Genomic DNA, 17,716 nt, shown 5'->3' on the forward strand with positions numbered 1-17,716 from the left:
AATTAGCTGTGGACAGGGTGTGTGTGTGTGGCATTTGTGGGGTGTGAAGGAGGGTGGGGACATGTGGGGACTTCCCAGACTCCGGCAGTGGTGCACAGCTCCCACCACTGGTGGCAGCCGCAGCAGGTGGTGGCGCTTGGGGTACTCATGGCTCATGCAGGCACTGCTGCCCGGTGGCGCGTGGCTCCAGCCAGTGCTGCACGTGGCGGCAGGGAGTGCAGCCAGGCCAGCCTGCCTCCATCATGTGGGACTCCATGCAGTGCATGTGCAGCTCCCAGCACTCGTGTACCACTGAGGGAAGTCCCGTGCGATGGAGCCAGCTTCCCCTGGTGGCACACGAGTGTCAGCATGTATACCGTGTGGAGTCCCGGGTGAGAGGCAGGCCAGCCTGGCTGCCTCCTTGCCACATGCCGCTGGGCGACAAGTGCCTGTGCAGGCCATGAGTGTCCCAAGCATTCGCTGCTGGTGGCAGGGGCTGTGCGCCATGGGGGGGAATGTGTGGGGGGTTCCCACAGCCCCCCAACCACCTGAGCTCTGCACTCCCGCCACCCCATTGGGCACAGGCTCCGTGCTGCTGCCACCCCCATGCTCCACACTTCCGCCCAGCTGCAACTCCCTCCTACCCACTACAGCTTCTCTTTCTGGTACCTGGAGCAAGCAAGATACGGGGAAGCTGAGCAGGATTACAATTAGTTGGTGGGTGCCCATGGGTCAGATGAAATTGCCTGGTGGGCTGAATATGGCCCACAGACTGTATTTTGCCTGCTGGTCTAAAACCACAGAAACATACGCGGTGCTATCAGTGCTGATGGCTGTATCCAACCTCAATTGGATGGGGAAGATATTTAATACAGTATGATAGAATGTATTTGAACAAACTGAATGTGTTTAAAGAAGCTATCTCTAGCCACTTAAGTTTATTCAGGCAGGGGAAATATTTTGGCTTGAAATAATATGATCTCACTATTTTAGTCTATAGAGAAAAGTTATTAGATCTCAGTACAACTAAAATACAAGCCACAGCATTTTCTTTCATAGTACGCATGGTGTGTACTCATGAGCTATGTTGAACTTTTACTGAAAATGTCAATTATGGTAGCAAAGATGGGCCTTCCAGCTAATGAACTAAGAATTTTGTTGGTTGGATTAATCAGCAATAACAATAATAATAATTATCAGCAATAACACCAATCAGAGCAATAGTTCTCGCACCGACAGTACTAGAAACATAAGAACATAAAAACTGCCATTTACTGGGTCAGACCACAGGTTCCTCTTGCCCAACATCTTGTGTCACAGTGCCAGACAGTGGATGCAGAAAGGAAGACTGAACAGGGTAATGACCAGGGTTTTTCTACCATTCCTCTTACTTGCAGCCTCCAGCGCTTAAGATCCAGGAAGTTCTGAATCAGAGGCTGCACCCTTCACTCCTGTGCTCAATAGCTTAGTGATGCACATTTCCTCCAAGAATGTGTCTAATCCCTTTTTGAATCTGGTTGAACTGTCAGCTTCCACAACATCTTGTGGCAATGAGTTCCACACCCTAATTACATGGTGTGTGAAAAAAACCCTTCCTTTTTCAGTTTTAAACTTACCATCTGCTGGTTTCATTTTATGACCGCCTAGTCCTTGTATTGTGAGAAATAGTAAATAATAAATCCCTAGTTTCTTCTCTTCACTATTCAGTATTATGTAAACCCTTATCAGGTCTCCCCTGAAACATCTCTTCTAAATTGACTAGGCCTAGCCTCCTTAGCCTCCTAGTTCCATATGCTCCTCATATGGAAACCCCTCCATGCTTTTTATTACCTCGTTGCCCTGCTCTATACCTTCCCTAATACTTCTATATCTTTTCTGAGGTGTGGGGACCAAAACCCGGCATAGAATTCAAGGTGTAGATACTGCTTGGATTTATGAAGGGGCATAATAATAAGCCGGTGCCCCCTGCAATCAGGCCTCAGCTCCCAGTGTTTGGGATAGGGGGGGTGCCTAACTATATGCAATGTGTCAAGGGTGAAAGGGGTGGGATAGTGTGTGCCCCTCCAGATTTGTGCACCCGCAGCTGGGCACAAGGCTGCACCTTGGCCAGATTGGCACAGGGCTGCTTCTGCAGCCCACAGGATGAGACTCATTGCTGCTCCTGCCACTGCCGTGACTCCTGCCCCAGTCACGCTGCTACAGAGTAACGCTGCACTGCCAGCAGCATGAGGAGTATCAACTGGGGGTGGATAGAAGGGGGAGCATGCTGCCCTCACTCCTCCCACCCACAAGGTGCTCACGCACAGGGCTGTGGCTTTACCCTGCTGCCATGGCCTGGCCGCTCCCCTCAGGCTGCCCATGCTGCCCCCATCACTTCCCCTCCAGGGTAGAGCTGCTGCCTGGCATGCGAGCAGCTGGCTGTGGGAGGAGGTGAGGGCAGCGCAGCTCCTCCATCTGATACTCCTCATGCTACTGGCGGCACGGTGTTATTCCATGGAGGTGCAGCTGGTGCAGGGGTCCTGATGGTGGCAGCAGCAGCGAGTCTCACTGCCCTGCTCTGCCCTCCTGTGTGGAGTCCTGCCCGCTTGGCCATGGAGGCAGCATGGTGCCCATCTGGCCAGGCTGCAGCCCCGTGCCTCACTGCGGGTGCAGACGTCTGAGAGGGAGGTGGGGGGAAAGGACCCTCCCGTACCCATCTGACGCATCACCTATGGTGCCCGACACATCTCTGGGAGTGTACGCAGAGGCAGGGAGCTGGCCCCTCCACCAGCCCTCCCCAGACCAGCTGCCCATGGCTGTCCTGCTCCCTGGCTGGGGCCCACAACAGTGTATTCCCATCCCAGCCCCTGCACATCATGGCAGCTGGGCCATTTAAACATTTGCCATTGATGGCTCAGGAGATTACCAACAACATAGGGTGGATTTTTCTCCTTGGACCCACATTATTGAGCAAGCAGGTGTGTGTTATTTGCATATGCAAGAGGAGTAACTGCACAGTCCTGCTGCACCCCTTGCAATTGCCATGTACAAAAGTTTGTGCAACATGTATGTACAGGTATAAATATCCTTTTTTAAAAATCTCTTTGTCAAGGCCAGATCAGTTCCAAATTCAAAGCCCAATAGTCAAGTTCCAAAATTTGACTGAGCAGAAGTCCACCGTCAAGTCTGTGTGGCTCTGCCACAGGGCAAATATCCTCCCCTCCCAGACCTGCTGGTTTTGGGCTTCAAATACTCTTCCCAATCCAGAAATGGACTTCCCAGATACAGGCAGGCCTCCTACGTGCAAGCCCCAGGCCCAGAGGCCTTGGGGTTCAGATGCTTCCTTGCCTTGTTTGGCTTTGGCCAAAATATACACGTTGGTGTCTGTGTACCTGCGTATCCATCTAGTTCAGTGGTTCCCAAACGCTGACAGATTGTGCACCACCAATTTAAAACAATACACGCTTAAGTACCACCAGCAAATTTTTGTCAGATAATTATAATAAATCTGTTAACGCATACCACTGACAGGTTGTCTGTGTACCACAGATTGGGAACCACTGATCTAGTTAGTCTATACGGTACAAAGCTACTCTGCCTTCCACCTGGGCTGAGCTGGTCACCTGGACCACAAACCGCCCTTGCGAATGCCGAGGCTAGGGGTCCTCAACCTTGGGAGACTCGAGACATTGTGGGAACGTGCCAGGTCTAATCGTTCACTTCTTCCTGGACACAGAATAATCTGAGCGTGAGGCGGCCAAGGACTGGGAGCAGGGCAGGTCTGCAAGGGTTTGACCCCGCGGGCACCCACACAAAGTCAACCAGGCTTGCCCACCTCACGGTGCCCTCATCGTATGACCACGACCTTGCAAGCATCCCTGACTGAGGATCGCTGCTCCAGGCCCTGGGGCAAGTCCAAGTCCAGTTGCCCCATGGACATCATGCTGGACTAGGTGCTGTCCTCAGCACAGCTGCCCCCACTCCCCCGCCAAGAGTGTCATGGGGCGGGGGCGGGGCCAACCCGCCCCTCCCCCGCCGGAACGTACCATCTCGATGATCTTCGTCTTCCTGCCCGTCCGCTTCTTGACGGCGAAGATGTACTGCGCCAGCACCACCCCGCCCAGGAGGGCGCACACGCTGGCGCTGGCCACCGCTCCCATCTTGGCCACCGCGGCCCGGTCCATGATGAGGGCAGAGGTGGTAGCGTCCGCTCCCCCCCTCCCCTGCCTGTTCCGGGCCTCGGCACAGCGCTTCTCCTAAGAATTCTGCGCATGCGCAGACAGCTGTACCGGGTCTCCCCGCACTCGTAGCAGCCACGGGCGGGGGCGGGGCTGTGAGAAGGGCCGACAAAGCCCTTTCGGCGCTACCATGAAGAAGAGGGAGGTGGGGGGAAGGATAATCTTTGGGAAGGAACATTTGGAAGGCGGGGTATTTTTTCCAGCGTATTTCCGCCTGGGCTTGTTCGCGATGTCCTTACACGGGAAGCTGTAGGATAAACAGCTCGGGTTGCAATAGGGCAGTTCCTCCCTCTCCCCCCCATGACATGGTACAACTCCCCCCCCCCGCGGCCCTGCCACGGCGTTGCCATACTACATCTCTCGTGGTGCCCCGCGCGCTACCGTTTCTGCTTCCGCTTCCGCTTCCGTCCTCTGAAGCGCGGGGACGAGTTGGTTGTTGAAGCACTATGACAACGGGCGCAAAGATGGCGGCGCGGGGTCGTGGGCGCCTGTAACCTCCTCCTGAGCCGCGGCGGCGGCGGCAGCAACCACCAAGCCGGGGCGGGGCTCGCCGCTGCCTCACGGGCTGCCCGGGACATGCCCGCCTGGGCCGGCGGGTGGGTCCTTGCCGGGGCCGGGGGCTGGGTCCCAGGACCCGGGTGACAGCAGCAGGGACTTGCCGCTGGTCGGGGACCGGAGCCTGAGGCTCCCCTCGCAGCACTGCCCAAGCCCGCGCTTTGCCGCAGCGCCCGCGTGCCTCATGGGCCCCTGCCTTCGCCGGGTCGCCGCCCTCCTCGCAACCTTGTTTTCAGCCCCGCCATGAGTCCTGCACGGCAGCCGCAGGTCGTGGGAAAGCCGATTTGTGTCCTACCCCGCCCGGCGTCACCCCAGCAGCCCCTTCGATGCGATTATTTGCTGGAGCTTGATGCTAATCCCTTTACGTCTCGTTTGTAGAAAGGAGCCGCTGTTTGGAAACCGAGACCGCTCTGGTGGTTGTTGTGGGGTGAGGACCTTGCGGCGAAGGGACCTTATTCCCAAAGGTAATGATGGTGGGGCAGGGCTGTTAAATTCATCCAGCCTTGTGGGCTGGGCGAGTGCTGCAGGGCTGGCCTGAGGGGCAAGTCAGGCTTGTGCACACCCCCTTCCCTTGATTTGCAAGGCTGCTGGCCCTGTAAGGTGACAGTTTAACACAGGGGTGTCAAACACATGGCCCCTGGGTGGAAGGAGACCCACAGGCAGGGCCTGGGACATGTACCATGAGGTCTGTTCTGGCTGGTTTGTGATCTACATACCCCCATCTGGACTATGCCTACCCCAGCAGATCTGGGACTCTTCCTCCAATATATGAGTTCCAGTGCCTGCACCAACCAGTCTGGGATCTGCGCTGCATGTGGCACAGATCCCAGAGCTGCCAGAAAAGGGGTCTGTGTGGCACAGTCTGGCTGGGGACACATAGCAGGGATCCTAGAGCAGCTGCAGGCTGTGCCTGCCCTCGCCAGACTGCTCCATGCATGGTGCTTGCTCCAGCTGGTCTGGGACCCATGCCACATGTGGCACTCACAGGTGCCACGTGCAGTGCTTGTTCCAGTGCTTGCTGGGGCAAGTGACATGTGCAGTGGAGTCTCAGAGCTGCTGGGGTGGGTGCAGTCCAGCTGGGGTTATGTAGCACAGATCCCGAACCAGCCAGAGCAACTGTCATGGTGCATGTCCCAGGCCCTGCCTGTGGGTGTCTCTTCACACCCAGGGGCCATATGTTTGACACCTGTGTGTTAGAATATCACCTTCTTAAGGTAACAGCAGCCTTGCCCAATCTGTCTGAGTTCTAACGGCTTCCAAGTTTAACTACTTTCTGAGTAAACGATATTAGGGCTATACAGGGGGTCCAATTAACTTTCAAGAGTCCTTGGAAAATACCTATTTAATGGGGAAAAATGGGGAGATGTTTTTTGCTAGTGATGTTCAGGTCCTGAAAAAGGTGCGTTATGTTGTGCTATACAATGTGGTATTGCTTTTTATAAAAATTCCACGAAAACTGTAAAGTCCTCTGTGACATCATGTGATAATGCTATGAAAATAGTCAAGCTGTAGAAGTCCTTAGAATGGAAGTAACAGAACTTTTATTCCTAAGTCATGCTCTTCAGATTGCATCTGGACTTCATCCCATCATGTAGTCTTATAACCAGGGATCCTGGTTTTCTTTGTTTAAAATTGCAAATTCTCTGATTAAAAAATCCAAATTCCCATGTTCCTACCCCCTATATCCCCAGGAGTGCGTGCAGTGGTAGGGAGACAGACTTCCCCACAATGAGCTGCCTGTACTCCTATCCCACTCCTCAGCTAGGCCCTGTGGTCGTACATTCCCAATTCAGGCCCCAGCCCTGCCCAACTTCCTTCCTCCCTCCTTATGAAGGCCTCAATTCCCACCCCCTCCTTACCTGGTAGTAACTGCAGGAGCTGCTCTTCATGCTGCCTGGCTGCCACGTGCATGTGTGTGCACAGATATGCACATGGTGCCCCCTGCCTGATCGCTCTCCTCCCTTGTAGGCTGGAACTCTACCAGCCTGGGAAAGCCTGCTGTTTCCCACACTTTTCTCCTTTTAAAAGAGAAAATCTGCATTTTTCTCTTTAAAAGGAGAAAATACATGTTTTTCTATGGTGAATGGAAAGCTGAGATTCCTGCTTATAAGGTGGTACAGATAGCTGTTGGAGCAGCATGTTTAGCTTATGTTGTTTTGGAAATATATGCAACTTCAATTATTTAGAATGTGATTTACCCTGTCATTTTTTAAATTGTTCACTAAACAAATAAATATAAACATTTAAAAACAAAAATATTTTAGTTTAACATTTGCCACAAAAGGAAATATTGCTTGTATAACTTGATATATAAAATATGGATTTTATCACAGAGTTGATTCTTCCTTTTAGAGTGAAGAAAAATGTCTTTATTTAAAGCCCGAGATTGGTGGTCCACAACACTTGGAGAAAAAGAAGAATTTGATCAAGGATGTTTATGTGTAGCTGATGTTGACAATAGTGGCAGTGGACAAGGTAAACATATTCTCAGCTGGCATTCCAGTCTTACTGGTGATTTACAACTGCAGTTTGCATTTATGCTATCACTATAATACTGAATGCTCATTAATCAAAGTAGAGAGAAGCTATTTCTTTTGTTTATTTTTGAGTGCTTTTGAGGTCATCCAGTTCCACTGGTTGTAGAATTGCAATCTATTAGGTGGGTGCCTCTCAGTGGTAAGCATGTTAAATATTGTCAGCAGATATTCCCAGAGATTTCTCATTGGTTTCCAAGCGTGAGACTTGACCTATGAAGCACTAAATGTTTTGGGATCTAGTTGCTTGAAATTACCTTCCCATGACATACTGCCATATTTCTAATCAGCAGAGGCTCTTGAGTTTGGTTTGGGTTGCATCACTATTAGACAAGGCTAATGATTTGTTTGTTTTGGTTTGTTTGAAATTCATCTCAACTTGTTGACTTCTGGGCATGCAATCTAAATAGATATTGACTGAGGCAATTAAGTTTGGAATTTGTCTAGTGAGGAGGTACAGCTTGTTGGGAAAAGTGGTTTCTACTGGTCATGTTACTAAAGGTTTAAATGGCATGTGCTTTGGTGGAAAAGGCAGGTTTCAGGCAATATTTTACTTTATAAAAGCATGTTAAAGATGAGTAGCTTTTGATATTTATTGACTTTTTGTCTAGAACTCCATAACAAATGAAATATACAGGAATCTAATTACCTTCAATTGTACATCTGGAAGGAAAAAATGTTTTCTCTTTTTGAGAAATTTCTGTAGTGTGCATGCAAATAGGATAGCTTTGGATTTTTAAGGGTTAATGGTAATATTAAAGCTATTTTCTTGATAGGCTGAAGTCAAGCTGAGATGACTATTACTGAGAACTTGCCATAGAAACAGATGAGGCAGAAAAAATTCTGAGTAGTGAATTGCAGCATGGAAGCCCTTTGCCACACAAGAGGTGGGGAAATAGGCAGCCTTCTTTTCACAGATGTGAATTGGTACCCGTACAATTGGTACAAGTGGGGAAAAAGCTGATAAAAACCTGACTCTTTCCATTCAGAAACAGTTGTCCTCCAGCTACACCTACTTGGCTTGTAGGTAAGTTTGGCCACCATCATAGGTAGCATATTCACACCTGGAGGAAATAATTGCTGATGTCTTCTCTGGGGAGTTGAAGTTTTTTCATTATTTGTGTTACTTTAAACAAATACAGTTAAATAAGCATCTGGCCGCGTAGTGATAAAATATGTTGTAATAATCATGACTTTAAAAATGGTGAACCAGATCTAGTCCTGATATAATTAGGCACAGTTTCCTTGGAAGTCAATGATTGTTTTAAGGCAATAAAGCATAGAATGGTCTAATTTCAACCTGAAGTGTTGAAACCATCAGATTTCAACTTTTCATTTGGGAGGTGTATAAAAAGTTTTATAAGTTAATATTCTGTTGCTTGTTTGATCTGAAAAAAAACAACAACATTCAAAACCATGATAGGGGCAGCCAAACATTTGGAGGAACTGGCTACAGCCAGAAAAGAGATTTGAGGTATTTGAATTTCTAGAATTATGGCTGCACTGTGGTGTTTACCCTGATCCACCTTGTCTTTGCTTCATTACTGAAAAATTAAGGAAAACAATTAACTAGGTTGTAGAACGACAATAGGATTATGTGTAAACACCCCGTTGCTGAATGAGTGTACTTCTAAGAACACTTTCAGTAAGCTTAATTCTGTTAGTTAGTTTCCTTGTCTGTCTTGTAGCCTTTTTCTTTACTCTTTGGCAATCTTTCTACAGATAAAATAATCGTGGGCAGTTATATGGGATGTCTTCGAATCTTTAATCCTCATCCTGTAAAACCTGGAGATGGAATGCAAGCTGAAGATTTGCTCCTGGAAGTGCAATTGCGAGAGCCAATACTGCAGGTGGAAGTAGGAAAATTTGTTTCGTAAGTAAACAGACCTTGCTGTTGGTAATGACTGGACTAATTAGCAAGCTTTATGTAACTTTTATCATTTGAACCACAGTCACCTCCCTAAAGATCAGGCATATTACTTTTGGTAAGTGTCTAGGGCTTAGATAACATCTACTTTATTTGAATCAACTGCTACTCCTTGGCCCAGCAGTGTTCTGCTTTGTCAGCTGAAAAATAAAAATAAAATTTCCCGAGTTCTGAATTATGCATGGCTTTGAATTGTTAAATCTTTTTAGTAACACTTTTTCTATTTATTCTATTTATTAATTTAGTTTTGTGAGCATATTAAAAACTTACAAACGTATTTGTTTTGAGGTTGCATATTAACATTGTGTAAAGATACTTTTTCAAAGAAATGAAGCGACGTTTTCAAACAGATGGGTAGCTCTGCAACCTCTTTTATGTACTGTAAACTAATTAAAGAGTAAGCCATATCAGTTTTCCATACTTTTTTTAAACTGTGTTCTCCTAAAGGTACTACCCAGATATAAGAGTGTGTCTTATCATGTGGGAGCCATTTTAAGGTGCCTGTTGTAATAAAGGGTAAGAGCTCTTTGCTGTGCATGGAATTTTGGGCATCTAGGCCCATGATTTTTTTTTTTAGCTAGGTTGCTGTGACATCCTGGAGCGTTTTGAGATGCTTTCAAGGGTGTGCAGGATGCTGCACAAGGTTAGAACTACTAGGTATGCAAGTATGCTTCACAAGGTGCACCCAGAGATTTCAAATAGGAATCCATTGTGTTAAAAATATTTTGACCTGTCCTTTTTTTTTTGGAGTTCTTTGCACCAAACTGCTTTATTTTTCCATAATCAAAAAAACAAGTAAAAACTAACAGCTCACATTTTCTGAGGAGTGCCTTGAGTCTGAAAGGCTGAAAACCACAAATCTAGGTATTGAGGAGAATGGGCACAGAATACAAAATATTTTGAATACTACTATCCCTTTCCCTTTGGAAACCAGTAACATTAACATTAGTTTTTATTGGGTAAGGGGCTGTATGGTGAATCAGAAAAAGCTTGTTCATTTCATATGCTCAAAGCTGTCAAAATGTCCCTCAGGACTCTGCTTGGAACTCGGCAGCCCACAGCTGCCAAATTTAACTTCAAACATATTAGTTTAACAGTATTGTGTTCTGCTGGTATTTGGCATTTGAGAATTTTGGAGACTGACCCAAGACCCATGTCATTGGGAGTCTTTGCATTGTTATATGGATTAGCCCCTTAATTCTGTAGTTTACTAGAAATTAACGTGCAATTTTCTTTCTCTGCTAGTGGTACCGAACTACTTCATCTAGCTGTGCTGCACTGCAGGAAACTCTGTGTATATGCTGTCTCAGGTAATAATAATAATAAAAAAAATAGCTGACAATATCTCTCTCTCTGCAGGGGGAGGGAGTGCCAGTTTTATGTTTAGCTGTTTGTCCTCTCTAGGCATTTGCTGGAACATTTTTGTGGTAGTTTGGCTTTAGTGCAGATTTATTTTTGAAGAACTATCCCTTCAGGCTGCACTGATGTTTTTTTTCCCCTCTTACACAGTCCCAGCCCTTCTTTGTCAGACAGTAATAATTGTGTAGAAAATTAACCCTGCAGCTAATGCAGAGTAGGTACTTTGATCAGTGTTTGTAGAATTGCACTGATGATTTCTAGGCTGCACTTTTCCAGGAGATGCATTAATGTTGCCTTTGTAATATTCACAGTTCAAAGAATGATACTGCAGGTCTCCTGGTATAAGCGGTAACTGTACAGCTGACCCATTTGTTGCAGCTTGTTATAGGATCTTTTGCACACATTGCTGCTCAAAGAGTTACATTTACATAAAGCATGTGGAAGTTTTTATATAAAATTTTACAAACAAATGAAAATACAGAAGTAGGTGCTTCTTGTTAATAGTTTTTTGTATATATTACTGCTCAGAAACCTAATGAATGAACTGTTGCTGGTTTAAGGGTAACCTAAAATGAGAAAATTATTCCTATTCAACTGGTATTAGGATCTTCATCTTTAAAAAATAAAATGTAATTTGAGATTTCAAATGGCTGAAGTAGCCCCTGGAGAAAATAGACTAGTGCAGGGTTGAGGGCCAGAATTGCGAAGTGAAGGGTAAGTCCTCTTTCCTTACTGTAAAAAAACAAATACCTCTGTATTACATGTGGGCTGGTAAATTGTAATATGCTCTCTTTTTTATACAGGAGGAAAGGGCACTCTTATATGCTATATAGCACAATTTAGGGGCTCCTCTATGTTATTACATAGGAGTTTTGAAAATGGGGTAGCAAGGGTTCAGATGCATGACAATATAGCTATACAAACTATTTTTCAACCACCTTTCTAATGGTAGCAAGAACAGCAGTTGCTGTGGCTTCTTACACAATGATGATGGAGTAGTGCAGATTGCTTACCACTGAAGAGTCTTGAGCATGGATTAATTCCACACAGATGCTGCTTCCTCTGTGTCCCAACTGACTTTTGGGTCTGTTCTTAGCAGAAGCCCATAGAATTGGTACATGTATAGAGATGAAGCTTTCAGATGTAATATGATGCCTCATGCTTAGTCTTTTCTATAGTGACACTTACAATTTGTAATGCCAAAAGACAATTAAGCCATGCAGGCTAATTTTTTGTCAGGGTTTTTGTTTCAGTTAACAAAACTACTTGTTAATTTCAGATTACTGGAAGATCCCCTTCCTCTCCTTTTTGCTCTGCCCTCCCCCCCCAGCCACTGAGTCCAGTTTGTAGGTATTTATAGAACAAAAATGAAGATACCAATTCTAAAATTCCTGGATTGAAACATTATCAGATTTGAGTTAGATTTATGATGTTTTGAACTTACTTTGAGTCTCAGCTAGATCAGTGTTTCTGGGTCTTCCTGTATTCCAGTGATACTTTTTTTTCAACGCAGTACGTAAGTATCATTAAAAACATCCCCGTCATATATAATGAAGGCAAAATATGCAAATGGATTACTGCAACTTGGAATACTTAAATATCAAAAATAAAATTTGTCATTAAACTTGACCTCAGAATTTTTCAGCTGTGCTTTTATAATTGTAATATAATTATCATATAGTGTATTTCTAGCCTCTCACAAATTGTGTTGCAATCACCTCCCATTCTTGCTGGAAAGGTTAAATCTATGAATACTACAGCCATGTCACACCTTAAACTTAGGATATGTTGACTACGCTTCAAACTGTAAGCATCCCTGTGTTCAAGCAGTAAATACATGGTAAGTTAGATTGCATTGTAGCAAACTTACAACTGTTCATGGGAGGAGTATCTCCAGATCATATTAAATAACATGTGTTCAGCTGTTGGGGATAATATAAGCAATTTGCGATCCTCACACAGCCATGACATCAGCTAGGGACACTTCTCCTGTACCAGTCTTCAAAGTGGGATCAGGTAGGCTGATTTAAGACTCCAGTTCAGTGCCAGGGTAAGGACTGACAATCGGCTGATTGTTAGTCCCAGCCCTCAGACTGTACCAGAATCGGTTCAAAACTCTGGGGCAATGCTGAGTTTGACAGTCAGCAAGCTGGATGTCTGAGATGGTAGTAAACTCGACCATGTGACACATTCTTACTTTTAATATTGGACAGATTTGGCACATACTAAATGTTCTGTGCAATAAAGCATCTAGATGACAATATGAGCGACTCTACTCTCAAAAATTGCTTTTTTGGGGTTTTCATGATCAGCTCCATTAGGCAGGTGTATTTCTCCAATTGATCAGTGGAGCTCTTAATTTTTGTGCTCTAATTTTTCCACTCTAGGTATCTCTAGTCAGAAACATTTGTTTCCTATCTACACCTGTAAATCCAAGCTTAAAAGTTAACTGTACATCAGGTTTCTTTCTAAGATAAAGCTGGACTTGTATCTGAACAAGTAAATAATTTAAAACACTCTCATAGGAACAAAGGATTGTCAGCACCTTCCACTACAAGGGAAAGGTACACTTCTCTGACCTTGCCTTTTCTAACAAACACAGAGCTGCATGTATATTTAAAATAAAACAAAACAGTGATTGTCCTGCTGCTACACTGCATGTGCTTATTTCCCCTGGGCAGAGGATGAGAGTAGAGGGAACCACACATGAGTTAGTAACTCATTAGACAAGTTGACTGGGGAGGTGCCTGGATATTATTGTACTTTAAGTGATAAAAGAACAGTTCTAGGCTAGACTACGTTTATCCAAAGGAGGAAAGTAATTTATCTCTTGTTATTAGTTAATAGAATTTATGAACTAGAAGTTATAAGGTTTTTTGTTTTTTTGTCTTTGGCTACCTATTAGCTGTCTCTTTAGCTGCTTAACTTGCCCTTATTTTCCCCATCTTCCAGCTGTGCTGCAGGCCATTTTTTGAAGTATAAATTTAAGTGTTAGGTTGTTTTTTAGTTGTAGCAGATTATAATTGGTTAATCCAGATTCAGAAGCTTTCATTGCATTTGAAAGCAGCTTAGTTTGTTAGTATGTCCTAGGAAGCTGTTGAAATGACAGTCTTTGTATTCTTGGTATTGTCTGGAGTGCCGTTACAAGGGTCAGCTTAGAATTCATTCACTTAAGTCTCCACTTAATGCTAGTAAACATAATTTTAAAATTTAATTCTAGGTGAAGCTACATGAGCAATTTCTGGCTGATCTTGTTTCTTTCAGCCTGGTTTCTATACTTTCTGTTTCACAAAAGATTATACTGAATTTCAAATGTTTATTATGAAAGTATCCTTCAAAAATTAAAAATAATTCTTTAAAAATGCCAGCATCCCTAAAGTATAGTGAATGCTTTTGCGGTAACTTGGATTACTTCAGAGAGAAATAGTCTATGGCCTGCCCCTGTGTTGTTCATGACTGGTGTACGTGAGATATCAGGCTGATGGTACTTGTTTGTTACTTGCTGGCTCATTATTGTGATCACTGAGTAATGGGCTGATACAGCTCAACTGAGAGGATCTTTTAAGGAGATAAACTAATTTTCAGATGCACCATGTTAAGTAAATGACAACTACAGAACTACAATTCAGGATGTTCTGTTTTGTCTGGCTTGTGCAAGTAAACTGAGGGTTGTTTTTTTTTTGTTTTTTTACTGAAATGTTTGATCCATATACTGTACAGAGTTGTACCTACTTTGAAGAAAACCATTTTCATGATTGGAATATCAGTCTCTTACAATATTTTTACATAGCATAACAACAGTTTTCCCAGTCCTGGCCTTTAGGTGTTGCTGCAGTATAAATAATAAGAATTCTTAGATTTTTAAGAAAGTAGAAGTATTGACCTTGACTTGCATTCTCAAGCAACTAATGTATGAAAACCTACTGTAATGCTGGTTAAGTAACTGGTAAAATGTATTTCTGCTCTCCTATTTATAGGACTGACACAAAAATAATATAGCATGTTTGCTCTTTATTTCCACAGGAACTTTGGGGAGTGTGGAACATGGGAACCAGTATCATATCAAACTTGTGTATGAACACAATCTTCAGCGAACAGCCTGCAACATGACTTATGGACCATTTGGTGGTGTAAAGGGTAACTTTAATTATAATGCAGCGTAACCCATTTTCTAAGATTATGAATGTAGTTCTTGATGCTCATTCAAACCTGTGCTTCTGCTGAAAGTGCTACTTTTCAGTTTTGGAAGTGTCTGTGATAGGACCATTTTAATGCTATTATTTGGAATGAGAATACATTGGGAAGTGTAATATGATGTAAGACTGATATACAAATACAGAGGATCTGGAGATGAAAGGACAGGTAAATATTGCAAATGAAGTGCTGGGTTATAAGGATCTTTTAAAGTCAAATGAAGCTCACATTTTGTTTCTTTATAATATTTCTGGTGCCTAAAAAGCTTTAAAAATGCTTCTTTAACTTCCTCACCTTAAACACTAAGAGCAGTTATTTTCATCCTCTGAGCCCAGCGGAATGCTGTGGATTTTTCTGGTGGGGAGGGGCGAGGCGATGGTGGTGCAGGAGTTGGATTATAAATGCTACATGGAAATGCTCTTTGCCATTTTAAAAGTAAAATACCTTTGTCCCACTAGTGTATTTAAACTGCCTTCTGAAATGGTAGGTAAATACTTAATATTTTCTGTGGCAAGACTGTAGATGCCTATTCCCATGAGGCTCTTATTACAGGACACAAGTATTTTTGGAGCAGTTACAAAAGGGGTAGCAGCTGTTGTGTGTGAAGGAGTTGAGAGGGATACAAACATGTCAAAATCTCTCCAGCTTTAACCTTACTTCATCTAGGCTTAAGGTTGGAGCTTTTTTTGCTACATTTGCATTTTTCTCATCCTGTTCACGCACAAGTAGAATGTAACAGATTAGGGCATGGACACATGTCATGCATAGAACAGTTTAAATGTGATTTAACTTGAAGTTGACAGACATAAAACCTTGTTTTTTAAACTTGCTTAAAGCTGCTTGGAATTGTTCAGAATTGTACGTGGAAAATAAAGTATTATTTTGAACTCGTTCACTGTTATGTGGCGGCACAGCTGCAACTGGCTGCTCTGGTGCACAGCCAAAACTGTATTGCCCTCTTTATTTTCCTCTTTGTTGGAAGTTTTATCAGTAAACTCCCATGCACTGCTTGGTCAGTAAAACCTATATTTCTAACAACTGGCTGTGTCCTCACGCCTTACTTGGTCAGAGCTTCTCATCATGACCCTTCCTTCCCAACCCTACCCCGCCCCCCCGTCTCTGGCAACCAAAAATCATGGGTCTGTGTACTCCTTAGCTCTAGTCAAGCAAACTTCAGTCAGTTGCAGGATATTGAAGTTTACTGAAGTCATTCTTATGAGAGAAGACCATATAGAAAAGTGAAAATGTCCCCAGGCACACCTACTACAAGACAAGTTGGGCTGGTTGCTCACTGCAACCCCCTGGTGTCTGAGTCATAGGGATTTGCCCTACTGTGAATTGGTTCCAAGTCGGTGACATCTTGGAACAAGTCAGTTATGTACCCAAAAATGTCTTGTATTTCTGGTGGTAGATAATGCAGATCTTGAAGTGTTGTGGAGTCTACTGCCACAGTGAAACGTTTTTATTATAGAGTCGCCATATTTTGTGCAAATTGTAATTTATAGTCTCAAGATGTAGTTCCATAAAAGTACATCACAGCAAATTGGCAACAATATGGATACCTACATGGCTACCTCAGGCAGGTCTACCAAGTATAGATGAAGTGGGGTGTGAAGGAGGGAATGTGCTTCTGGTCAAAGCCACTAGCTCATGTCCAACAGAAATTGGTAATGATTGTATAATATTACAAATGGAAGGGACTCTCTTTTCAGTTTTGAACACCAATGCAAAATATTATTAACTTCTGGGAGCTTGGGTCAACCTAATTTACCATTGTCTTTTATGAGCTAAAGTTGTAGCCAAGTAGCTTTTGGACAAGCCTCAACTTTGTTATGACACTGAATTATTCTTTCTAATCAACTGGCTGAGTGAGATGTGATGTAGATGAAAAGCATACTGATTATAAGGCATCTCATCTGTTTACTAGTAATGCCAGCCTCACACATGTTGAATAAAAGGAAAAGACTCTGCTGTGGCATCAGGGCAAATATTGCCCAAGTACTCTTTGAGAAAAAAGTAGTTTGAAGTTATTTGAGCTACTTCAATCAATCCTGCTAACATCTACAAAAGTGAAGTAACAAAACTTAAATTACTGGTTTCAAGAAAAGCTGCTGGTAAGTCTAAAAGCGAGCAGGGAGATCTTTTGTCTCTTGTCCATAACTGCTAGAAAGATGAGAGATGCAGCCGCTATAGTTTGTCAAACCTAGGTTTATAAACCAAGTTGAAAAAATGCAGAGGATTCAGGAAACTGCCAGGATTACCCTTTATTATCTTTTGTTATGACTTAATTATATAGAAAAGCAATACATGCTTTTATTTGCCTTATATCACAACTGTACAAAACAATGCGTGACATTTGAGCAAGCCACCACTAGATGGTCCTCTCATGACGGTTATTTGTTTCTTTGACACATTTATAAGACTTTTTTCCATCCTTAGAATGGTTCTTTAAGTGCAATTTAATGCAAGATTTAATGAGATGTGGAAAAACATGAAAATACTTGCTGACAATTTGCTCAGCAAAATGTATCTTATTTACTAAAACTGGATATATTCCATAGTGCGGGGTTTTGTAAAAAGAGAAGTGAATTTGACTTTTTCTTGCTACAAAAACATTATGGCATGGGGTTGGGAGAGAAAAAAAAAAAAAGCCTTTGTAGGTTTATCTAGACCACTTAACAAACAGTGAAATTGAAAGTGTAAAAGTGTAATAAGTGTAATTGGTATTTTGCATGCATGTAAGCAAAAGACAACATACAGAATGCTGAAAGCAAGCAATATTTTTGGTACTTCAAAATCTTGTCAAATAGAGTTGTTTGCAATTTATCAGTTGTCTGATGCTTTGATTTATAATTTTTATGGCATGTTTTTTTTTTTTTTGAGCACTGAGCCTCCAGCAAATTGACTTTTATTAGTAGATGTTTTGGTTTGGGAATCCAGAAAAAAAAAAA

The 17,716-nt window shown here is 43.5% G+C and overlaps 2 protein-coding genes across 10 annotated transcripts in view; one reads left to right on the forward strand and one right to left on the reverse strand.

Moving 5' to 3' along the window:
* The window catches only part of NT5C3A (5'-nucleotidase, cytosolic IIIA), a 50,536-nt gene extending 46,327 nt beyond the window's left edge, over positions 1–4,209 (reverse strand). The window contains exon 1 of one of the 2 annotated variants that reach the window (XM_019509024.1): positions 4,005–4,209. Coding sequence is in view for 1 of the 2 variants with exons in the window: in XM_019509021.1 (XP_019364566.1) it covers positions 4,005–4,142 (138 nt within the window). In the remaining variant the exon portion in view is untranslated. The remainder of the gene's footprint in view (positions 1–4,004) is intronic. The other variant, XM_019509021.1, reaches the window with a different exon arrangement.
* A 411-nt stretch (positions 4,210–4,620) lies between these two features.
* BBS9 (Bardet-Biedl syndrome 9) overlaps positions 4,621–17,716 on the forward strand; it is a 573,789-nt gene continuing 560,693 nt past the window's right edge. For 3 of the 8 annotated variants that reach the window (XM_019509031.1, XM_019509030.1, XM_019509027.1), the window contains exons 1-6: positions 4,623–4,792; positions 5,130–5,215; positions 7,104–7,226; positions 9,008–9,158; positions 10,458–10,522; positions 14,595–14,708. In XM_019509031.1, the coding sequence (XP_019364576.1) occupies positions 7,115–7,226; positions 9,008–9,158; positions 10,458–10,522; positions 14,595–14,708 (442 nt within the window). In that variant the 5' untranslated portion in view covers positions 4,623–4,792; positions 5,130–5,215; positions 7,104–7,114. Of the gene's footprint in view, positions 4,793–5,129; positions 5,216–7,103; positions 7,227–8,061; positions 8,173–9,007; positions 9,159–10,457; positions 10,523–14,594; positions 14,709–17,716 lie in introns of those variants that run through there. The other 5 variants (XM_019509025.1, XM_019509026.1, XM_019509032.1 and 2 more) reach the window with 4 other exon arrangements.

Source organism: Gavialis gangeticus, unplaced genomic scaffold (genome assembly GCF_001723915.1).
Source record: "Gavialis gangeticus isolate Ggan-Ray unplaced genomic scaffold, GavGan_comp1, whole genome shotgun sequence".
NCBI classification, from domain to species: Eukaryota; Metazoa; Chordata; order Crocodylia; family Gavialidae; genus Gavialis; species Gavialis gangeticus.